Below are 26,012 nucleotides of genomic sequence, written 5' to 3' on the forward strand. Positions count from 1 at the left end.
ACAGCATTGCCCTCTGAGCCAAAAATGTAAAAAGTGACCAGGACCTCCCCTTGATGACATCACTTTTACTTACCATGAAGGTCTTGCATTGCATTGTACAATTATTAATTTACTAAAGTTCCATTGCATGCAAAGGCAAAGAATGTAAATTTGCTGTCTAATATCTGCCATGAAAATTGAGATGACTCCTCATTTTCATTCTTAATTCCTGTGTCCATCCCATCTGGATAAGACCGGGCAAATGTCATACTTTTCAACTTAACCAGAAAACAAAGAACACTTTCAAGGGGATGGAACTCTCTCACTGAATGGGATCACCCATGTCCAATCACTGATGACTCAGATGATAGTCTGCCTGCAATGCAGGAGACCTGGGTTCAATTCCTGGCTAGGGAAGATGCCCTGGAGGAGAGAATGACACCCACTCCAGTATTCTTGCCTGTGGAATTCCATGGACAGAAGAGCCTGGCCTTCTATAGTCCATGGGATAGCAAAGAATTGGACAAGACTGAGTGACTCTAACACACACATGTCCAGTTAACAAGTGGCTAAACTGAGTAGGTATACCAAGGTCTTGGCTACACCCCATTATTGTCCTGTTGAGTGTAATGCTTGTTTCTGGGATTAGATTTCAGAGTCCTTCAATAAGAAGAGGAGAGAAAGGGAAGTGATGTGTGTCAAGTCATTCAATTAATTCTTTTAATTGAATCTTTGTGTGTGAAAGTCGATCAGTCATGTCTGATTCTTTGCGATCCCACGGACTTTACAGTTCAATGAATTCTCTAGGTCAGAATACTGGAGTGGGTAGCCTTTTCCTTCTCCAGGGGATCTTCCCAACCCAGGGATTGAACCCAGGTCTCCCACATTGCAGGCAGATTCTTTACCAGATGAGCCACAAAGCAAGCCCAAGAAAACCGGAGTGGGTAGCCTATCCCTTCTCCAGCGGATCTTCCTGACCCAGGAATCAAACCAGGGTCTCCTGCGCTGCAGGCTGTTTCTTTACCAACTGAGCTATCAGGGAAGCCCCAATCAAATCTTTACTTCCCAACTGATGGGAGAGGGACCACAATTCCACCGAAGTAGAACAAATACCCTCCCACCCTTTCTTCCTTCTTTTTTTTATCCCTTACTTCATTCAATTAAACATTTATTGCAGGGTCTCAGTTCAGTTCACTCAGTCGTGTCTGACTCTCTGCGACCCCATGAATCGCAGCACACTAGGCCTCCCTGTCCATCACCAACCCCCAGAGTTCACTCAGAGTCACGTCCATTGAGTCAGTGATGCCATCCAGCCATCTCATCCTCTGTCGTCCCCTTCTCCTCCTGCCCCCAATCCCTCCCAGCATCAGATTCTTTTCCAATGAGTCAGCTCTTCACATGAGGTGGCCAAAGTACTGGAGTTTCAGCTTCAGCATCACTCCCTCCAAAGAAATCCCAGGGCTGATCTTCTTCAGAATGGACTGGTTGGATCTCCTTGCAGTCCAAGGGACTCAGGGTCTACTGCATTGCAATTAGACACTTATTCTAATATATATATAAGGTATATGATTAACATGACATAGTCTCAATCCCTTAAGTAGTCACAACCTTCTGAAAGAACCATCTATAAATACAAATTTAAAAAGTGAAGAAAATAGAGGCATCTATAATCTATAATCAAAGTAGCTAAACTATGCTCATATAGTTATATTTGTATGGTACTTTACAAAGAGCTTTCAAACTCTTCAAAGCACAGAATTATGTAGATATCATTAGAATTTTTTAAATTTACAAAAATGAAACTATGTAAAGTAGAACTTACCTTTCTTCCTCTTCCTATAAAAAAGAAAAGAGTAAATATATTATTTTATGCATACATAGTTATTAAGAATCTCAATATTTATTTCAATAATTTTTATAGAGTCATAAATTTAATTTAAAAAGCTTCCCCTGTCACCAGTAGATAGAAATCCAAATTATTTTGCACCAATATTTTCATAAGAGGCAAAATAACGTACCCTTAGGAAAATTCTGACATTTGAATATTCTTCACAACCTTTATGTAGAAAAAAAATTAGCTATTAAAATTATAACTAATTATCTTCAATCAATATTCTCTATTTTTGGTTTTTATACTTTTTTGAGTAGGTTATTCATTCACATGATTAAAAAAACAAACCTAAAATATATTAATAAAGGTGTAGATTGTACAGTGAAAATTTTCCTTCTCCCCTTTTCTCTATTTCCCACATTTCACTTCTCACCAGAGGTCACTATTATTGATTTTCTTTTAGTCTTCCTAACCAAGAACAAAATGGAACATTACATGTATTAAAGTCATTATTTGAGTTAGTAGTGTTCTAAAGTTTTCTTCAGATATATCTTAAATATTTTGTTTTGTTTATCCTTAACCACTTTATCATATATATTTTGCTATTATAAATGATATATTTTTATTCCTATTATTCATTCTATGAAGTAATATACAAAAATATATATATTTATTCCTATTATTCATTAATATTCATAGAATGAATTATAGGAATAAAAATATAATATTTATAATAGCCATATATAGGTGACTCAGATGGTAAAGAATCTGTCTGCAACGCTGGGGACCAGGGTTCAAATCCCTGGGTTGGGAAGATCCCCTGGAGAAGGGAATGCCAACACACTCAAGTATTCTTGCCTAGAGAATTTCATGGACAGATGAACCTGGAGAGCTACAGTCCAGGGCCTCAAAAACACTCGGACATGACTGAGCAACTAACATACATACCTTCTATGAAGTAATTGTATATAGTATATCTATTAATTTGTTAATTTTATATTGCAATATCTTACTAAATTGTTTTGTAGCACTTTTTTTACTCCATTCCTTAAGGTTGTGTAAGTACACAATTATATTTTCTATAAATTGATCATTTAACCTCCTCTTTTCTAATATCTAAACTTCCAATTTCTTTTTTTTCTTTTTTTTAAAATATAAATGTATTTATTTTAATTGGAGAATAATTACTTTACAATATTGTATTGGTTTTGCCATACATCAACATGAATCCGCCACGGGTGTACACGTGTTCCCTATCCCGAACCCTCCACCCTCCTCCCTCCCGGTACCATCTCTCTGGGTCGTCCCAGTGCACCAGCCCCAAGCAACCAGTATCATGCATGGAACCTGGACTGGAGATTCATTTCATATATAATATTATACATGTTTCAATGCCTTGTTCTTGTCTAATTGTTTGGTCAGGTGCAGTTAATAATGTTAAATTGTTCTGTGATAATGGAAATAAGGGTTGGTTAGAATTTTGATCTGTTCTGTGATGATATCTCATATATTTAGTTAAACGGTCTCATCTTTGCCTTTGTATCTCTGTATCTTTGTATCAACACTGTTGTCAGTACTTTTTAAAATTATTCAACATGGAATAAATTGGGCTTTCCTAAATCACCTATTTTCAGGAAGTCGTGTATTTTGCTCGTTTTTTTTTTTTTTGTAGGAGGTTGTGTATTTTGCTCTGTTTTTTCTTTTTTGCTACCATTGTCTCAACATGCACTTATTCCCACAGGCTTAATTTTGCTTTACTCCTGGGGATTTTGTGTAGATCATATCCTCTTCAGGTAGCCCTTTAGTGCCCTGTTTTCAATTCTTCCCATTATATCTTCTTTACTGTGGGCATGCTAAGTTGCTTCAGTTGTGTCCGACTCTTTGCGACCCTATGTAGTGTGCAGCCCACCTGTTGTAGCCCACCAGGCTCCTCTGTCCGTGTGATTCTCCAGGCAAGAATACCAAAGTGGAATCTTTCTTATTACATGGCTAAAAGTTAAGTTTGGGTATTTATTCCAGGCCAACTTTTACTGTTGAATGATATCCAAGAGGCTAATTGGTAAATTACTGTGTAATGTTTCCATGAAAATACTTTTGAGCACTTCATTATATTTGCTGTTATTTGCAGTGAAGTTTAGGGGAAAAAATAAAGCCTTGACACTGTCTTGACAAGGGTGCATGCAAGCCTCCATTCATGACTGCTAAAACAAATAACCCAAAAGTTTAATATTAATCTTATCTGGTTCACTAAAACACATAAACATGAACTTGTTTCTTTTATATGTAAGTTTTTCTAACATGTATACTCAAATACACAGTCTTGGTTAAACACAGACACTTTTCTCCAAAAAAGCTTTAAGAACCAATAATTTATATTATTGTTTTCTCCAGAAAACCCATTCCATTCTCTTGTTTCTCTTAGCCAACATTAAAAGCATTCTGCATTAATGAACCTATGTAACAGAGGGTGCTGTGGCACTAAATTACATTAGAAATTATTACTCCATTTCCAAGGGCAAAGTTGGCACAAGGAAGAGAAATGTGTTTTTAGATCTCCTCTTAGACATTAATGGACTTCGTAGAAAACCAACAAATATGTTGGAGGCACCCAGCATGGATAGGATAACAAAAGAACATCTTAAGTAGTACAAGGAATTCTCAAATTAGACATAATCACTTAAATGCAGCCCAAAAAATTCCTTGTTTTTTAAGAAGAAATAACTTTCTTTTCATTACTGTTAGATTAAAGTGGGTGAGTAAAATTATTACACCAAAGACTACTGAATAGCAGCTTAATTATTCTCTTAGGTTGCTGAATTATGAGAGCAAAAAACACTGTAACTATAAAGATAAGTCACTGGACAAATTCTGAGTTGGCCTTATGCCTTCTTACCAAAGTTGGTATTGCCACCTCCAGTTGTATGTGGACAGACAGGACAGCATTCCCCAGGGGGAGTTACGGGGTCAGCACACTCAAGCACATCCTGGCACTGAATCTTGTCACAAAGAATGGCGCCATTGTCACAGACACAGATCTGGCAAGGGGCAGGTTTCCAAATGTCCCTGTTTAAGTACATCTGACCATTCTGGGTGCAGGCTATTTCTTCACCATATCCTTCTAGAATAAGAAGAAAAAAAAAAGAGGTTAGTGATCTGAAATTTCAGAATCTGGGAAATATTTAGGAAAGTAAATCATCTTGTGGGTTCTAAAATCGCTGGGCTAAGTGGTAACCTCCTAAGGAGCCAAACACAAATGGGCTTACTTCATTAGTATTTAAAGACAAACATGTAATTCACAATTAAATTATCGTGAAACTTATATTGTGGCATGATGGGGGCAGGGAAAGTGATCCAAAGTATACTAAATCAGTTCAGTTCAGTCGCTCAGTCGTGTCCAACTCTTTGCGACCCCATGAATCGCAGCACGCCAGGCCTCCCTGTCCATCACCAACTCCCGGAGTTCACCCAGACTCACGTCCATCAAGTCCGTGATGCCATCCAGCCATCACATCCTCTGTCGTCCCCTTCTCCTCCTGCCCCCAATCCCTCCCAGCATCAGAATCTTCTCCAATGAGTCAACTCTTCCCATAAGGTGGCCAAAGTACTGGAGTTTCAGCTTTAGCATCATTCCTTCCAAAGAAATCCCAGGGCTGATCTCCTTCGAATGGACTGGTTGGATCTCCTTGCAGTCCAAGGGACTCTCAAGAGTCTTATCAGAGTGCTTCCCAAAATCATTTTTGAAGATACAAATAATCAAACAATGTAAGATCATGTTTGAGGGATAAAAGTAAACCATTTGAAAAGAGGGTGAAAAGAATAGTTCTAAAAAGAATACATAATTTCAGTGTTTGGTGAACCCTATGTGACTTGAAACTGACTTGGAACTTTCCATTAGTAAATCCCACAACAGAAGACAATAAGTATTCATGTATCATGAAGAAAAACTTATATTCATTTTAAACATTAAGATAAAAAAAGCTAATGGTGACCCATTCATGGAGTGGATTTCCGCTAAACATCTGAAAGTAGTTTCCTAAACTGTAGTGGAAATGAAATTAATGCCAATGCATTAATTATCTTTCTATCAAAATTAACTAAGTCAGGACCAAGACAACATGGTAAGCTATTACATAATATCTGCCAAATACTTTTTATTTTAGATAAAAATTTAATGCATACTTGGAAATATATATGCAGTTTTATATACATAGCAATTCTGTTATACATTTACTATAAAATAAACACATACGTCTTTAACATTGTGATTCACAAGAAACAAACTATAGTATTTTAAAACACAATGTGGATCATAAATCCTTGCTTAATTCATTTCCAACTACTTAAATTCAAAGCTCCTTTTTAAAGCCCAAAAGTCCTCCCAGTCCCTTCCTCCCAAAGGAATCAATACAACTTGATCCTTTTGCCTGGCACTGCATTTCCTTTCCTCAACTCCAACTCCACTAGCTCACTATCACATTTGCTACCTGTCCCCCCACAATTCTTCTCTGACTAACCTCTAAAAGTAAACTTTCTTTATCCAATTGATATGCTTTATAGAACGCTTTAAAGAACTCATTCATCCATCCATCCATTGATTCATTCATTTTGTATTATAAGCAAGGTAATTAAACATTTACTAAAGTGGAATCTTTAGGCAAAAATGACTGCTTTCATAAGGTTTATCACAATTAGTATTTATTTATTTATTTTTACTTGTTTATTTTCTTATTTCCACCACCAGGCAATATGAAAGTGAGAACTAGTGTATCTTGTTCATCATGGTATTTCTAAAGCTTAACATCATATCTTGCATAGAATCAATATTCAACAAGTACTTGTTCAATGGATGGACATGAATGAATGAGTGAATCTAAATTATGGTTCACTAAATTGTACCACTATTTTACAAAAATAACACTAAAAATTTTTAAATGCATTTACAATAAGTTTTTGAAATATAGTTACATTTAGTAACATTTATATGTCTTTCACAATAAATATAGTCAAATGCTAATATAGAACTACAGACAAAAATGATTTCAGTTTAAAGAGACATTAGTCTAAATATCCATCTTCATAACTTCAGAAAGTTTTTCTTGGATAACATTCTTCTCACTGCTGTATGGAATACTTTGCCTCACATATTTAGTCTCTCATCACAGATGTTTGGTAAATGGAAAATTGTTTTCAAAGCATGGTACCACATCCTGGCTTTTGTACTATTCATAAGAAAAGCACAAAATTTCTAATCTGTCTAATCTTCACCAAAAGATGTTTATCACATACTATGTAGTTCATTAGTAAAATAAAATTGGCTCTGTCTATCCAGTGTTACGTGAGTCTGAGTGAACTCTGGGAGTTGGTGATGGACAGGGAGGCCTGGCATGCTGCGATTCATGGGGTCGCAAAGAGTCAGACACGACTGAGCGACTGAACTGAACTGATCCAGTGTTACTATAGGCATGCTCAAGGAAGGAGAAAATAAATATCTAGCTTTAACATGCTTTTCTACGGAACTATTTTGAAAACATAAGAAAACAGTACTTCAAAAAAGCAGTGCTACTTGTAGATGAAAAGTCACTTTGAAACAATGCAGTTCCAAGGTGAATGTTTCCATAAAACACAATTTCCATAGAAATGGATTCACACCCATAGTCCATTGAGCTATTCCATTAAGTACCAAAAAATACTTTTGTTCATTAAGTTTTATGATTAAGACAGAAATATCTAATCACAAGGACTAAGTGCCATTGGCTGAAAATGAGATACACCCCAAGTTCAATTGGCTTGCTTCTCCCTTGCCACGCCCTGGGAGGCAAAAGTGTTCACATATATTTACAGAGAGCTAAGTGGGCCTAGGACTGCATATGCAAAACATTTAAAGCATTCTGCTCTCAAAAATAAATACTATCATTGTGAAGTGGATCTCAATTTCACTGATGAAACAATTATAAATGGGGAAACAGAGAATATGGAAAACAAACAACAAGACGACATACAATGATGTTGTCGATTAAGTATCATTAAAATGTGTGAGAGCCTCTTCAGGGGTGGGCTATCCTGCGCTCTGTGTCTCCTTCAGGGTTGGGATAAAAAGACACACTCTTTCAGACTTGTGTTAACTCATAGGTCAGTTTCTTCCTGAAAGCTTAAAACAGTTTCCACCTCAATCCAACAGACAAAGAAGTGGGCCACTATCTTACTTACTCTCTTTTTTTTTTCTTTTTTTTTTAAATTTTATTTTATTTTTAAACTTTACATAATTGTATTAGTTTTGCCAAATATCAAAATGAATCCATCACAGGTATACGTGTGCTCCCCATCCTGAACCCTCCTCCCTCCCCATACCATCCCTCTGGGTCGTCCCAGTGCACTAGCCCCAAGCATCCAGTATCGTGCATTGAACCTGGACTGGCACCTCATTTCATACATGATATTTTACATGTTTCAATGCCATTCTCCCAAATCTTCCCACCCTCTCCGTCTCCCACAGATTCCATAAGACTGTTCCATACATCAGCATCACTTTTGCTGTCTCGTACACAGGGTTATTGTTAGCATCTTTCTAAATTCCATATATATGCGTTAGTATACTGTATTGGTGTTTTTTCTTACTTACTTTAAATGACAACGTTAAAAGTTAGTTTTATACTCTGAGTCATCACTGGTCCGTTTCCCCCTGAGGGTTTATACTTAAATTTAGGATGATGTGGAAAGTTAGTTGGAATGCTTTTAAATGGCAAAGAGATGAAAAACCACATTTGCTGCTAAACCCTGCCTTCTCTTCCCCCGCACAGAATCCATGCTCATCCCAGACGGCACAAAAACTCAGTGAACTCTCATTGTTCGTGTCTGAATGAAAGACGTGTACAAAGAAACGCTGGGCGGAAAATACAGGGCGGCTTGCAGTTCTCAGGTTTGTTCATGGTAGTTGTGTGCCTTATGATTAGGTTGTCTTTTCTGTCTTCTACATAGATGTTTATTTAAATGAAAAGAAAAGTAAAATAGAGGAAGCAAAATTGCAGCCAATTTGCAGTGAAGTAGTCATGACATAATTATTTTATGAATGACAATATTATTAAAAATAACTAAGAATTTTTATATGACATTCTGAGAGGGTCAATACCATCCTCCTGATTCCTCTATAGAAATCATAACATTAATGTAAGCTGACATTAGCCTTTACTGAAGGCCCAGAAGTTTAAAAATCATTTCTTATAAAATCTGAAAAAGACCTCCAAAACCAAAGAACTTTGACACTTGCATTTTTTTCTCCATTTATATTTTTTTAACTTTTCTATAATTGAGGAGGACTGATAGATACCTGATTGTGTTGCCATTATTTTGTAATCTCTTATGGTGTTGTAACTTTCAGAAATTTCATCTCCCAAGCTACATGTTTCTTTCACTCTTATCAAATGTTCCAACAAACTGAACCAATCCATTGCAAAATCATGGTTACAAACATCTTGGCACTGATCTCTTAAGAGAGAAGAGATATATTTTATCTGACCATGTTTTGTTTGAAAGTAACTCAGTTGTTCTGTGTTTCTCAAACATCCTCATAGATTTGTCTTCTCATAAACTTTAGGTGCTTTGGAATTTGGTTGTAAGAATTCAGTTCTTAATCACTAGATGGCAGGCCAAATCCACCATCTTATTATAATAAATAATTAAAAACTCAGCCATCAGAATTGCTGTTTGACAACTATGAGCCACACCCTATGGCTACATTTCTTTATAATTATACTTGTGCAAAAAAGTGTGAATACAAATGGCCTTATTGAAACCTTTGACTGTTCAGGAGAGATGTGATTTTATTTTTAATATTAAATTATTGGGCTTTACCTAAAAATTTTGAAAAATATACAAAATAAACCTTCCTTAAGCCTATGCTGGACATTCTGTAGACATTAACTAAAGAACTTTCTTGAAGAAATAATATGCTCAGCTATCACAGAAATTTTAAATCTTTTATTCAAAGAAGTGTTTGTTCAGATCATTGTATCTCACTAGACTGTGAGTTCCTTGGGAGCCAGACATGTATTCATCTCGGTAATCTTCATACCCAATGTTACATAATCAGGATGTGTACTATGGACCTCTATTTTGAATGAAAGGGAAATGGGTCACTTGGTGGTTCTTGCGAAGTGTACCCTGACATCTAGACTTCTGTGTGACCAGAAAGGAAGAAGTCCATGTCAGTCATGGCAGCTCTTATTTTGAAACAAAAAAATTTTAAGTTAATAGCAATCCTTCAGCCTTCCTGGGCTTCCCTGGTGGCTCAGACAGTAAAGAATTCGCCTGAAAAGAGACCCGGTTCAGTCCCTGGTTGGGAAGGATCCCCTGGAGAAGGGAATGGCAACCCACTCCAGTATTCTTGCATGCAGCATTCCATGGACAGAGGAGCCTCATGTGCTACAGTCCATGGGATGGCAAAGAGTCAGATGTGACTGACTAACACACACAGCCTTCCTGGCCCACTTGGTCTAGGTCCCTTTGGAGATTATGAAAGTCTGAGCTGACATTATTTAAAGTTTCTCTAATTGCAAAAGTTTTTGCAGGGTTAGAATCATGGCAGAGTCAGCTGGTGCCCCTCTGAAGTGGGCAGAGAATGCTTTACGGGACAAAGAGGATGCAGGAGGGCAGCCCCTCTGGTCCCTGTGGACCAAACCACAGATGCTACCTTTACCAATGTACAGCAGAGCTCCAGCTGCTGGACTCAGTTCTGGAGAATCTTCCAAGGAAATTCCTCCCTTCCTTCTGCTCTCAGGCACTGTTTATCACCACGAGAGACAAAGAGGTTAGAGTATTGAGTCCTTCCTTTAGACCCTTCTGACTCAGTGCCAAGAGTTCTGCACCGATCATCTCTCTTTCTCTGTCTGACCCCTCACATTTAAAAAATTAGATTCATATGAGGCCGCCAGAGATAGCTGAGGGGGACGTGTCACATACTTTGACAATACTTTTCCACCTCAGCCTCAAGGTCTGAGTGGGTGGATAGGTGAGTAAGAAGCAGACCTGTAAAGTTTTGCATCTTTTGTTTCTTCAATCCACTTATAGATTTTTACTTTCCAATAAACCATCTGAATTTAAATCTCTTTTTAGGATGATTACACAAATTATTACCTTCTTGTGTCCTCTATTTTTTTTTTAACAATTGGATAAAGTTACCTCTCAATGATTATTTAAGCTGAGTTGAATTTCTCTTCTACCAAGATAACATACTTAATATTCTAAAGCAACATGCTGCTGCCGCTGCTGCTAAGTCACTTCAGTCATGTCTGACTCTGCGCAACCCCATAGACGGCAGCCCACCAGGCTCCCCTGTCCCTGGGATTCTCCAGGCAAGAACACTGGAGTGGGTTGCCATTTCCTTCTCCAAAAGCAACATAGTAACAATCAATTATGAAAACTTATCTTGAAATTTGAGAAAGTAAAAAGAAGACAACTAATATATAGTATTTCAGTGACACAGAAGTACAGATAAAATGAGATTAGACAAACTGTACAAAGGTAGTTAGTTTCTTCAATACAGTCATGAAAGTTTTCTGTCTCATATCCAAGGGCTTTTCAGTTAGCTAGTAAAGCTGCTGTTTTTCCTTTACTTAAAATGGAAAAAATACAAAGGAAACTTTTATATTGGGTACTACTTAACTTTCCATGTATCACTGGGAAATCTAAATAACTGTGGCCAAACTGTGAAACTAAAACTGCACATAATGCACATGCAATGCTCATCTATGGTTTTGTCTGGAAAACCAACTTTCAGTCTGTTAATCCATTTGACATAGATTTTTTCCTCCAAACAGAAGGCTCAATAATGAAGAGCTGTAAAAACTCCACCAAAAGAATTGAGCCTACTAGAAATGTTAGTAGTAATATCTCTAGCAAACTCTAGTCCTTCTCAAATATTATATTAATCCTAAGTGAATAATTAAGTACCATCTGTGCCATGCAAAATGTGTCTGCCTGCCTAAATGCATGAAAGGTTTTGAATTGCGTTGGATGAAGTCTGGGTACTTAATCTAGCCCCAGCAATGACATTGCTTAAAATAAAGAAGAGAATCAAAAATCTGCCTAGCCATTTCTCTCTTCAAACGGGTACAATCATGAGTTTTAGGTAGTCACGGAGATAAATTTATCTCCCGAGACTCTGGTCATGGAGTATCTGGAGATAAGTAAGTAGCAAATCCTGAGCAGTGGATAGTACCCACATTTCAGATTTCCTTCATTTCCTTTGCTTTTAGCTCAAATGTGACTTTCTCCATAAAGCTACCCTGACCACCTTACAAAAAATTGAAAACTACCACACACAAACCCATGTCTCTCTCCATCTAACAATTCCTGCTCTATTTTTCTTTAATGTGGTATTTAGCACTTTTGAACCTACTATATTATTGTATTTTTGTCTATTTTTTGCCTCCTTGTGATTTATAGCTCTGCAAGGACAGGTATCATTTATTCTGATTTGTCCATTGATATAACAACAAAGGTCCGTCTAGTCAAGGTTATGGTTTTCCCAGTGGTCATGTATGGATGTGAGAGTTGGACTGTGAAGAAGGCTGAGCACCAAAGAATTGATGCCTTTGAACTGTGGTGTTGGAGAAGACTCTAGAGAGTTCCTTGGGCTGCAAGGAGATCCAACCAGTCCATTCTGAAGGAGATCAGCCTTGGGATTTCTTTGGAAAGAATGATGCTAAAGCTGAAACTCCAGTACTTTGGCCACCTCATGCAAAGAGTTGACTCATTGGAGAAGACTCTGATGCTGGGAGGGATTGGGGGCAAGAGGAGAAGGGGACGACAGAGGATGAGACGGCTGGATGGCATCACAGACTCGATGGACGTGAGTCTGGGTGAACTCCGGGAGTTGGTGATGGACAAGGAGGACTGGCGTGCTGTGATTCATGGGGTCACAGAGAATCGGACACGAATGAGCGACTGAACTGAACTGAACTGATATCCTGATATAGCCTGGTGTTTTAGAATAGTAGTCAGGATCATAGTATATGCTATTAAATATCTGTTGAATTAATTTTTAATTATTATTTAGTTATTTATTATTTAGTTTTATTTATTTATTTATTTATTTATTAGTTACTTGTTTTAGCCACTTTAGGTGGTAGAGTTGTCTTATAATTGTAGAGTTATTGTATGACTAAAAAGAGTTATTGTTATATTATAAGAGAATATCTAGTATGATATGTTCAGAAGAGTATAAAATTAAATATTATATATAATAAGACTTAAAATTAAGTCAACTCTGTATCTTATTATTTCTTTGCAGGTGCATTTTGCCTTCTTTTCTTATCTTTTCTCATGTAGAAGAATATTAAGGCTTCTGGAGAAAATCTAGACATCACTGTACTCAGTTTATTCCTTCTAATTCATTCTTTATTGGATTATTCTTTATTCACTGCCCTCACTCTAACTAAACTGAACTTGTTCTTACAGTGAACTAAACATTCCACAGTTCTCAATGGTTCTTTAACCACATTCATTTTACTACCAATGATTCTAAAGTATTTTGAAGTGTCTAAAGTAAACCTCCCAGCATCAGGGTCTTTTCCAATGAGTCAACTCCTCGTATGAGGCAGCCAAAGTACTGGAGTTTCAGCCTCAGCATCAGTTCTTCCAATGAACACCCAGGACTGGTCTCTTTTAGGAGGGACTGGTTGGATCTATTTGCAGTCCAAGGGACTCTTAAGAGTCTTCTCCAGCACCACATTTCAAAAGCATCAATTCTTCGGCACTCAGCTTTCTTCACAGTCCAACTCTCACATCCATACATGACCACTGGAAAAACCATAGCCTTGACTAGACGGACCTTTGTTGGCAAAGTAATGTCTCTGCTTTTGAATATGCTATCAAGCATCACTATGAACAAAGCTAGTGGGGGTGATGGAATTCCAGTTGAGCTATTCCAAATCCTGAAAGATGATGCTGTGAAAGTGCTGCACTCAATATGCCAGCAAATTTGGAAAACTCAGCAGTGGCCACAGGACTGGAAAAGGTCAGTTTTCATTCCAATCCCAAAGAAAGGCAATGCCAAATAATGCTCAAACTACCGCACAATTGCACTCATCTCACACGCTAGTAAAGTAATGCTCAAAATTCTCCAAGCCAGGCTTCAGCAATATGTGAACCGTGAACTTCCTGATGTTCAAGCTGGTTTTAGAAAAGTCAGAGGAACCAGAGATCAAGTTGCCAACATCTGCTGGATCATAGAAAAAACAAGAGAGTTCCAGAAAAACATATATTTTTGCTTTATTGACTATGCTAAAGCCTTTGACTGTGTGGATCACAAGAAACTGTGGACAATTCTGAAAGAGATGGGAATACCAGACCACCTGATCTGCCTCTTGAGAAATGTGTATGCAGGTCAGGAAGCAACAGTTAGAACTGGACATGGAACAACAGGCTGGTTCCAAATAGGAAAAGGAGTTCATCAAGGCTGTATATTGTCACCCTGTTTATTTAACTTATATGCAGAGTACATCATGAGAAACGCTGGACTGGAAGAAAAACAAGCTGGAATCAAGATTGCTGGGAGAAATCTCAATAACCTCAGATATGCAGATGACACCACCCTTACGGCAGAAAGTGAAGAGGAACTCAAAAGCCTCTTGATGAAAGTGAAAGTGGAGAGTGAAAAAATTGGCTTAAAGATCAACATTCAGAAAACGAAGATCATGGCATCCGGTCCCACCACTTCATGGGAAATAGATGGGGAAACAGTGGAAACAGTGTCAGACTTTATTTTTCTGGGCTCCAAAATCACTACAGATGGTGACTGCAGCCATGAAATTAAAAGATGCTTACTCCTTGGAAGGAAAGTTATGACCAACCTAGATAGCATATTCAAAAGCAGAGACATTACTTTGTCAACAAAGGTCCGTCTAGTCAAGGCTATGGTTTCTCCTGTGGTCATGTATGGATGTGAGAGTTGGACTGTGAAGAAGGCTGAACACCGAAGAATTGATGCTTTTGAACTGTGGTGTTGGAGAAGACTCTTGAGAGTCCCTTGGACTGCAAGGAGATCCAACCAGTCCCTTCTGAAGGAGATCAGCCCTGGGATTTCTTTGGAAGGAATGATGCTAAAGCTGAAACTCTAGTACTTTGGCCACCTCATGCAAAGAGTTGACTCATTGGAAAAGACTCTGATGCTGGGAGGGATTGGGGGCAGGAGGAGAAGGGGACAACAGAGGATGAGATGGCTGGATGGCATCACGGACTCGATGGACGTGAGTCTCAGTGAACTCCAGGAGTTGGTGATGGACAGGGAGGCCTGGCGTGCTGTGATTCATGGGGTCACAAAGAGTCGGACATGACTGAGCGACTGATCTGATCTGATCTAGGTTGGTCATAACTTTCCTTCCAAGGAGTAAGCGTATTTTAATTTCATGGCTGCAATCACCATCTGCAGTGATTTTAAAGCCCAAAAAAATAAAGTCAGCCACTGTGTCCACTGTTTCCCCATCTATTTCCCATGAAGTGGTGGGACCAGATGACATGATCTTCGTTTTCTGAATGTTAAGCTTTAAGCCAACTTTTTCACTCTCCTTTCACTTTCATCAAGAGTCTTTTTGGGGGGCAGGAGGAGAAAGGGATGACAGAGGATGAGATGGTTGGATGGCATCACTGACTCGATGCACATGAGTTTGGGTGAACTCCGGGAGTTGGTGATGGACAGGGAGGCCTGGTGTGCTGCAATTCATGGGGTCGCAAAGAGTTGGACACGACTGAGCGACTGAACTGAACTGAAAGTGAAACTGAAGGAGCTATCTCTTTGTGTACTATTATCTCTGGAGCTCACTTTTGGAGCTCATTTCTAGTGTTTTCATTCTGAAGACATAATTTCTATGTTTATCCATGTGAGTATATCTAGAGACCTGAACTAGTATCCATAATACCCACTTTTGTCCAGATCTACCCTTGGCTCAGATGGTAAAGAATCTGCCTGCAATGAAGAAGACCTGGGTTCGATATCCGAGGATCAAGGAAAAGAATGCAACCCACTCTAATATTCTTGCCTGGAGAATTCCATGGACAGAGGAGCCTGGCACACTACAGTCCTGCTGCTGCTGCTAAGTCACTTCAGTCATGTCCAACTCTGTGCGACCCCATAGACGGCAGCCCACCAGGCTCCCCATCCCTGGGATTCTCCAGGCAAGAACACTGGAGTGGGTTGCCCTTTCTTTCTCCAATGCATGAAAGTGAAAAGTGAAAGTGAAGTCACTTAGTCGTGTCTGACTCTTCTCGACTCCATGGACTGCAGCCTACCAGGCTCCTCTGTCCATGGGATTTTCCAGGCAAGAGTACTGGAATGGGGTGCCGTCGCCTTCTCCATGGGGTCGCAAAGAGTTGTACATGACTGAGCGACTATCACTATCACCAAGACTTAATTTATGTCTATTTTGTAGCTATTAAAAATTAGAAGGTAATTTCTCTGAAGAACAGTAATGAAATGGATTTTACCCTTCTTTCTGGTATTCCCTTACCATCATTTCAGAATATAAATCTATCTCTTTAATTTAATGTTCAGCTTACCTACTATAATGCACATTCATGACTGTCTAGTAGTCACCTTATTTAAGGGTCAAGCCTCAACATCAGTCTCAACAGAGGACAAATGCTCCAGGAATATTCAGGAACAGAAAGAGAAGTTGTGGCCTTTCCTGGGAAGTTTTCTTAATAACTTTCTAGATGTACAACAAAGTTATTCATTGTAAAATTTCTGCGCTTGTAGGGAAAACAATAGACAAGAAAAGCAAAGATAGAAGGTGCAGGAAGAAGAGGAGGAGGAGGAGAAGCAGAGGGAGAGGGAAGGAGGCTGAGAAGACCAACAAGCAAGATAACCATTTCTTCTCTGACAAACTTTTACTACATAGAGAAGGAAGATCAATTTCAAATTTCTTTAGCAAAATGCAGAACTAAACCAGTGATATTTCATTATCCTATGTTTGGATAAGAAAAAAAAATTTTTTTAATGGAATCTAGGAATTTGACCTGTAAAGCCATGTGCTTCTGAGAAGTTATTATCCTAAATAACTAAATGTTAGTCTCTCAGTCGTGTCCAACTCTTTGGAACCCCGTGGACTGTAGCCCACCAGGCCCTTCTGTCCATGGAGTTCTCCAGGCAAGAATACTGGAGTGGGTTGCCATTTCCTTCTCCAAATAAGTAAATAAGTAGAGAAGAAATTAAAATACCCTTATGTAGAGAAAATGTGAACAGGGACAAGTTTTATTGCAATTTCAAAAGCTTTAAACTATTAATAATTATTCAATACTATTCATTTTAGTTTTAGATTACAATTTTTTAAATTTCTCTTTATTTCATATTTTAGTTTCTTAAAACATGATGACTATAAAAAGTATATTGAGGAAAGGAACACATATTATTTTCTTAAAACATCTGTTGAAAGATTTAGAATTTTCAAAATAATTTTTATTATTTGTTCAATCCCAAATAGCTATGGAACACATTTTTGGGCTAATGCAGTGGGTTAGCAGATGTTGAGATCAGAGGACAAGAATGTAAAACATTTGCTAATGTGGAGGGTAAGACTTAGGTTGAACAAAAAGATTAAATAGGCTGTTTGTTAAAGGAAAATGTGCCTCAGTTTCTCTACTCATTAATGTATAGGAAAAGATAAAATATGATCCTTCACTTTCAGGTGGGATGAAATATACTAGGATATGACAAATAAAGGAAGAAAGAACAATGCTGTTGCTGCTGCTGCTAAGTCGCTTCATTCGTGTCCGACTCTGTGCGACCCCAGAGACGGCAGCCCACCAGGCTCCCCCGTCCCTGGGATTCTCCAGGCAAGAACACTGGAGTGGGTTGCCATTTCCTTCTCCAATTGTCTCTTAGTTTGAACATTTAGAATTTCACATGCTAGTAAGTTTATGCTCAAAATCCTTGAAGCTAGGCTTCAGCAGTATGTGAACTGAGAACTTCCAGATGTACAGCTAGATTTATAAAAGGCAGAGGAAACAAGATCAATTTGCCAACATTCGTTGGATCACAGAAAAAGCAAGGAAATTCTATAAAAACATCTACTTCTGCTTCATTGATGATATGAAAGCCTTTGACTGTGTGGATCACAACAAACTATGGGACACTCTTAAAGAGATGGGAATACTAGAGCACTGAATTGGTCTCCTGAGAAACCTGCATATGGGTAAAGAAGCAACAGTTAGAACATGGAACAACTGACTGGTTCAAAACTGCAAAAGGAATATGACAAGGCTGTATATCATCACCTTGTGTTTTTAACTTCTATGCAGAATACATTATGTGAAATGCTAGGCTGGATGAACTAGAAGCTAGAATCAAGATTTCCAGGAGAAATATAAACAACCTCAAATATGCAGATGATGCCACTCTAATGGTAGAAAGCAAAGAGGAACTAAAGAGCCTCTTGATCAGGGTGAAAGAGAAGAGTGAAAAAGTTGGTTTAAAACTCAACATTCAAAAATAAATAAATAAAACTCAACATTCAAGAAACCAAGATAAGGCATCTGGTCCTATCACTTTATGGCAAATGGATGGGGAAACAATGGAAACAGTGACAGACTTTATTTTCTTGGGCTCCAAAATCACTGCAGATGGTGACTGCAGCCATATAAATTAAAAGACACTTGCTCCTTGGAAGGAAAGCTATGCCCAACTTAGCTTATTAAAAAGCAGAGACATCACTTTGCCAACAAATGTCCATCTAGTCAAGGCTATGGTTTTTCCAGTAGTCATGTATGGATGTGAGAGCTGGACCATAAAGAAGCCTGAGCACTGAAGAATTAACACTTTTAAATTGTGGTGCTGAAGAAGACTCTTGAGAGTCCCTTGGACTGCAAGGAGATCAAACCAATCAATCCTAAAGGAAATCACTCCTGAATATTCACTGGAAAGACTGATGCTGAAGCTCCAATACTTTGGCCACATGATGCAAAGAGAAAGATTTCATTGCAAAAGATCCTTATGCTGGGAAAGATTGAGGGCAGAAGGAGGAGGCAACAGAGAATGAGATGGTTGTATCACAGATTCAGTGGACATGAGTTTGAGCAAACTCCATTAGATAGTGAAGGACAGAGAAGCCTGGCATGCTGCAGTCCATGGGGTTGCATAGAGTCAGACAAGACTTAGCGACTGAACAACACCAATGATAAATAAATTTGCCATAAAAATCAAATTGCTGCTGAAAATTAATCCAAATAAGTTAATCCAAAAATGAATGGAGGCACTATTTAACCCATTTAGTCAACATATATTTATCTAGAAAGTTTTACTGAATACTTGTCTAGTACCACAACACAGTTTAAGTCGTAGGATGAGACATTTGGAGTCCAGCTTCCTTGCCAAAAACAATCAAAATATATAGAAGCTGAAAAAGGTAATGAAACTTTCTTGTAGGAGACAAAGTAAGTTTGCTCCAATGTATATTTCAAGAATTCATTTTGGAAAATTTGCATACACATTGAAATTTTTATAAACTTAATTCTACTTTCTCATTAACCTATATGAGCCCCAGGCCCTTCTGAATTACCATTTCATATCCTGGAAATCTTCCCCTGTGTGTTGGAGAGACCTCTGCCTAATGCTATTTATTTCAATTAACTAGAATTCTCAGGAATAACAACCTGAAGGATTCCTAGGATCCCAAACAAAAACAAACTTCAATCATTTGGGAGAAAAAGTTAAATTTATAAAAGCAGACTTCAAGTAAGCTAGGAATAAAAGGAATGCAGAATTCCAAAAGGCATTAATTTGCGAGTAGATTGATCATGTATTAGCTGTCCTTCAAAGTCCTGTTTGGTAAGAACACGTATTTCAAACTCTAGGACAGTCTAAATGCATATCAGTGAGAGAGTGGAAAGCCACAATTTATACCATCCAATGAGCCCCCGCAGTACATCTGCTCCTCTGTGCGTGTTTCAGGCTTCCTTGGCTGTTTTAGTCATCCAATAGCTTTGACATTAAGATAGCTTTAAATTATAAAGTAAACGCACTGACTCTTGAAACAAACATCAGAATAGCATAATATATGCATTTTGATAATAGAGTTTATTTATTTAACAAATATTTATTATCTGTCTGTTATTTTGCCAAACACTGGGAATACAAAGATAAGGTAACACATTCCTTCCCATCTTGAAGAAGCTCACAGACTTGTTAGGGAATCACTCCAGCAATGGACTAGTAGGACATAGTTCTTTAACTATAAAGCTAGATGCAAAGCCAGGTTGTTGTGGGGATATTTAAGAGGGGCACTTCATCTAGGCTAGAGGCCTGATAAGTCAAAAGCTTCCTATAAATGTCCTTATTTCCTTTAATTTAATACTTTTAAGGTATTTTTAAAGGGCCAAAACTAGTATCCAAAATGGTTTCTCCAAAAATTCACTTCCAAGCTGTATAATATTGTCACTCCTGGCTCACTTACTGGCGTGTAACTCCTTCTTTCTGCCAACTGGCTGGGATGGGTCTGAAGGAGCACGGGCACTTCCTCTCACTCATTTCTTCCTATTTTCATTTCTTTGGCATCTGTTCTCCTGTCTGAGAGTCAAACAACAGCACTCTTGTTTCTAAACCCCCCGACGCCTTTAGGTGGGTGCCTAAGAGGGGAGCAGGGACGCGGCTCATCAGTGGATGGAGCTGGCCAACAGTGCAGAAGCCAGGACAGCGGCGCAAGCGGCACAGGAGCAATCAGTTGCCACCAATGACTAAGTCTGGCAACGCTGTGATGAAATATAAATGTATTTTTCCAGGTCCAGTTCTACAGCCATTTGGAAATTCAGCACAACTGAATTAAAATACCATTCCTCAAAACTAGATACAGAATTCTAGATTATGCTCCCTTGACACTTTAGGAAGTCAAAAATTGTATTGTATAACGTTTAGCTTGAAAGACAAGGAGCTTCATCCATGGATGCCAGTTTATGATTTAGAAAACAGTGAGAAATAAGATATTAAATATCTGTACTAGAAACTCACTTTTTATATTTTATACCCAGCAAATCCACTCAAATCCATTTTCTTACATACTTACATTAGATAAGTATATATCAAGAGTCTATGTTTGACCATATCCCAGAGAGTTACAAAAGTAAAAGACAGATATCCTACTCCAGAAAAACTTTTATTTGAGTAAATAAGAAGGAGGTTTATAAATATTCTTTACATTTCCAGGGGACACTCTGCCTATAAGTGATAAGGAATGGTCTAGTGAGAGGGTGTCACTTGTTCTGAACCAAGGCCCTGACTTCAGTACCACTGAGAAGCTCTAAAGTGGTTGTCTTCTGTGGGATCATAGTAGGGGATGTGATAAAACTGGGACTCTTAATTCTAAAGGAGATGATAAGATATTAAAATAAGAAAGGTCAGATGGCAGTCCTTAATTGTCAAAAAAAAAAAGTGGGTTTAATGTAATGAACTGCAAGTTTGAAATATTAGCAAGTACAGCCTGACTTCCAGAGAGTTGTGAAGAGAATGAATAAAATAACTGCCCCTGCCCCAGGTTTAAGGTAGATGGGCAGAGAGCAAGAGTATTTCTCAATCTGTACGATTAAAGGGTTTCCTAGTTGGTACTAGTGGTAAAGAACCTGCCAGGCAATGCAGGAGACATAAGAGATGTGAGTTTGATCCCTGGGTTGGGAAGATCCCATGGAGAAGGGCATGGTAACCAACTCCAATATTCATGCCTGGAGAATCCCATGGTGGACAGAGGAGCCTGACGGACTATGGTCCATAGGGTCTCGAAGAGCATGACGTAACTGAAGCAATTTAGCTGCTGCTGCTAAATCACTTCAGTCGTGTCTGACTCTGTGCGACCCCATAGATGGCAGCCCACCAGGCTCCCCCGTCCCTGGGATTCTCCAGGCAAGAACACTGGAGTGGGTTGCCATTTCCTTCTCCAATGCATGAAAGTGAAAAGTGAAAGTGAAGTCGCTCAGTCGTGTCCGACCCTCAGCGACACCATGGACTGTAGCCTTCCAGGCTCCTCCATCCATGGGATTTTCCAGGCAAGAGTACTGGAGTGGGGTGCCATTGCCTTCTCCATTACTAAGGACTATCAAAACATAAATTGTCTTCTATCCAGTTATTTCTCCAATGACCACAATTAGTCAAGAAAGCTCATTGTATATTCTAGGTTTGAGAAGTTATGGGTAAGAAATCTAAAATGATGAGATCAGGATGAGCTGAAATTATCTGAGGAGGGTGAATAAAAGTGGGGTCTAAAGTAGGTCTTGAAAAATGCAAACTCTGAGACAGTGGAGGTAAGGAAGATTGCCTGGAAGGGGAGCTGCTGCTGCTAAGTCGCTTCAGTCATGTCCGACTCTGTATGACCCCATAGACGGCAGCCACCAGGCTCCCCCATCCCTGGGATTCTCCAGGCAAGAACACTGGAGTGGGTTGCCATTTCCTTCTCCAATGCATGAAAGTGAAAAGTGAAAGTGAAGTCATTCAATCATGTCTGACTCTTTGCGACCCCATGGACTGTAGCCTACCAGGCTCCTCCATCCATGAGATTTTCCAGGCAAGAGTACTGGGGAAGGGGAGCAGGAACCACCTAAAAGAGGCGTGGAGAGGAGGGCAAACATGTCATATTAGTAGGAAAAGAGAGGGGATGTGAATTCTTGGTGTGAGCAACGCTTTTTTCCTCTAGGAAGGTTTTCTTGACTTAACCCTTTCCCACAGGCTTCTCTGTGTTCTGATTTTATCTTATCCACACACCTGGCAAAATACCTGCAACAATCTATTGTTTGTTTGCAGGTAAACACTACCAGGCGATACATTTCATCAGGGAGAACACATTTAATTTCTCTCTGCATTGTGAATGTAGAACAGTGTCTGACACATACAACATGTCTGACTCTTTGTGACCCTATGGACTGTAGCCCCCAGGTTCCTCTGTCCATGGGGATTTTCCAGGCAAAGATACTGGAGTGGGTTGCCATGCCCTCCTCCAGGGGATCTTCCCATCCCAGGGACGGAACCCAGGTCTCCCACATTGCAGGCGGATTCTTCACCAACTGAGCTATGAGGGAAGCCTAAGAATACTGGAGTGGGTAACCTGTCCCTTCTCCAGGGGATCTTCCCAACCCAAGAATTGAACTGGAGTCTCCTGCATTGCAGGAAGATTCTTTACCAACTGAGCTACCAGGAAAGCCCAACAACATGTCCAATAAATGTTTATTGAATAAATGAGTAAGTGAATAAACAGAAGAATGTATAAGTAACTTTCAGGAATATTAATCTAACAACAGGATTGAAGATGAAAGCAAATTAGACTAAAGGCCAGTAGTTTAAAATATTATACTGTAGTTAGGAGAAATAGTCATTCTGGGAATAAGAGGGGTAAATCCACAGGACACAAGATAGAAAATATGTAGAGTGTGATTAACTATGGATAGGATAAGATATTAGAAAAACTAGAAAATAACTTTCAAGGTTAATAATAACATCAGGAAAGAATGGAGGAATTAACATCTATTGGATACAGTTGTGGATTAAATGTGTCTACCCGGAAGGTATGTTGAACTTTCTTGGAAATAAGTCTTTAGAAGATGTAGTTAATTAAGTTGAGGATGAACTAGAATAGAGTTAGTCCTTAATCCAACATGACTGGTGTCCTCATAAAGAGAGGAGAATAGAGCACACAGAGAAACACAGACACACGTGATAGAAGCAGAGGGACTAAAGTGCAGCAGCTGCAAACCAGGGAAAATCCAAGATTGCCAAGGCCAGATCCCAGGAAGAGGCAAACAAGGTTAATCTTCAGGTTTCTGAGAGATCATGGCCCCGCCGATGCCTTGATTTGGACTAAAGCCTCCAGAACTGTGAGACAATACATTTCTGTTGTTTCAAGCCACTCAGTGTGTTATACTTTGCTATACAGCTGCTGCTGCTGCTGCTGCTGCTGCTGCTAAGTCGCTTCAGTCGTGTCCAACTCTGTGCGACCCCATAGACGGCAGCCCACCAGGCTCCCCGATCCCTGGGATTATCCAAGCAAGAACACTGGAGTGGGTTGCCCTTTCCTTCTCCAATGCATGAAAGTGAAAAGTGAAAGTGAAGTCGTGTCGAACTCTAGTCCTGGAAAACTAATACAGATAACTGTAGAAAAGGAAGATGGCCTTGACATTGAATGAAATGAAAGTTTTGGATAGATACATAAATTTGATTGGAAAAAATTATAAACCCTGTATAAGTCATATTTGGATGAATATTAAGGAATAACAATGAAGTATAAATATTAGTAGCTACTATTTATTCCATTGTAAGAGCTATGCTAAATTCCTATGTACATTTCATATTTAATCCTTAAACCACCCTGGTAGAGGCTTGGAGTCAATCAGGATTACAAAATTAGTGAGTAGCAGAGCCAGTATTTGAGCAACTACATCCTCCTAACTACAACATTCTAAATTAGACTGCTACCTTAGAGAGTACATAAAAGAAAGACCAAGACCAAGTGAAGTTGCTCAGTCATGTCCAACTCTGCAACCCCATGGACTGTAGCCTACCATGCTCCTCCATCCATGGGATTTTCCAGGCAAGAGTACTGGAGTGGACTGCCATTTCCTTCTCCAGAGGACATTCCCGACCCAGGGATCTAACCCGGGTCCCCTGCATTGAAGGCAGACGCTTTACCATCTGAGCCACAAGGGAGGTCCTACAAGAAAAACAATATTGTATCTATAGAACCTAAACTTCACACTCTAACTGTATATTTTGAATATTGAGAATAATAACCTGACAATCCATATGAAGGATGATGAGCAAGAGGAGTCTGGACTGACTTGAGAGAAAAATTTAAAAGAGTAAAACACTCTTAGAGATAAGGACAGGGAGAGGGAGTGTTGTGTGTTTTTTAATGAATTTGTTATCAAAGGGAAGTAAATGAAACATACTAAGAATATGGACTCCATTTTTTTCTTTCTGTTCAGCTCCCAACTCTAAATGGTCAATATTTCATTTCCTGATGCTATGCCTGTGCAGCGACCAAATGTTACCATTCTAATATCCTGTGAAATTTCCCCTAGCTTTCCTGAGGCTTCACAGGATATTGATGGGGAAAACTAGCTCCATGACACAAATACGCTCTCAGACATTTTGATGAGCATAGGTAGTTAATGACTGCATACCAACTATTATTCAGTTCTTTTTCAGATTGGCTTACAGAGCACAGGAAATGAAAATTTCCCCCAGAAAATTCAGCTTTCATTGCATAAAAGTGATTTTCCTCACAGCAAACAATATACTTTATTCTATTTACTTTATTTAAGCTAAAAAGGATGCTGAAAAAGCCATTGGGGGAAATTCAACATTAAAAAATACAATTTAAAAGCAAACCATCAAACACCTGCTTCTTAAATTACATCATATTCAGTTCATTTCCTTTCATTTTCCTGAAGTCTGAACTAGTCTTTACAAAAGTTAACTATTTTCTTTTTTTTAACATTTAATCTTCTCTTAAGAGCTTTGAAAATAGAAATTTCCTCAAAGAACCAATCTACAACTTCAAGTTTTTCCTGTTTAATTAACTATCAGTTCAGTCACAATCTATTTGACTGGCAATCATGATTAGAAATAAGAGAAAATAATGGAATAGATGTGATTGCACATTTTGCTTTATGTTAAAGAAAAGAGGGAATGTGAGCTAATAAAAATGTAAACTTAATCTAACAGGAAATAATTGGGTTAATCTGGATATTCTTATGATATTATGGAACAGCAGTGATTAAGATTTATTTAATGGAAATTTTTGGCTAAATATCAAATATAAAGACTGATGGGATTTATCATGAGTTCAGTCAAACTTTTCATGACTGGATCACATTATCAAATAAGACAATTAGACGAAAATGTGGGCTATATATAAAAACAAACAAATGAACAAAGAAACAAAAACCCTTACAGTATATCTCCACCAATAGAAATCTCCCTGGAGTTAGAGATTCAACCACAGGAGAATCAGGTCATTCTCAGCATCTAAACTGCCAAACAGAATAGATTGAGAGGCATTATGTCATGCCTGTAAACCTTTACAAATGACTTTTCTTAGAGGTAGGAATTCTAAGGCAAAGACAAAATCATTCTCTATATTCACACCAAACTGTATGTCCTGTATAGCATAATTTACGCATTCAACATTATTGTACTACATCTCATGAAATTAAAGTCTTTTCACTTCATAGGCTCCCA

General features: G+C 38.5%; 1 protein-coding gene across 1 annotated transcript in view; it reads right to left on the reverse strand.

Annotated features, from left to right (window-relative positions):
• The window catches only part of COL5A2 (collagen type V alpha 2 chain), a 159,982-nt gene that overhangs the window by 74,416 nt on the left and 59,554 nt on the right, over positions 1-26,012 (reverse strand). The window contains exons 2-3 of the mRNA XM_070359432.1: positions 4,704-4,928; positions 1,802-1,815 (exon numbers count right to left, since the gene is read on the reverse strand). Of these exons, the coding sequence (XP_070215533.1) occupies positions 1,802-1,815; positions 4,704-4,928 (239 nt within the window). The remainder of the gene's footprint in view (positions 1-1,801; positions 1,816-4,703; positions 4,929-26,012) is intronic.

Source organism: Bos mutus, chromosome 2, assembly GCF_027580195.1.
Source record: "Bos mutus isolate GX-2022 chromosome 2, NWIPB_WYAK_1.1, whole genome shotgun sequence".
Lineage (NCBI taxonomy): Eukaryota > Metazoa > Chordata > Mammalia > Artiodactyla > Bovidae > Bos > Bos mutus.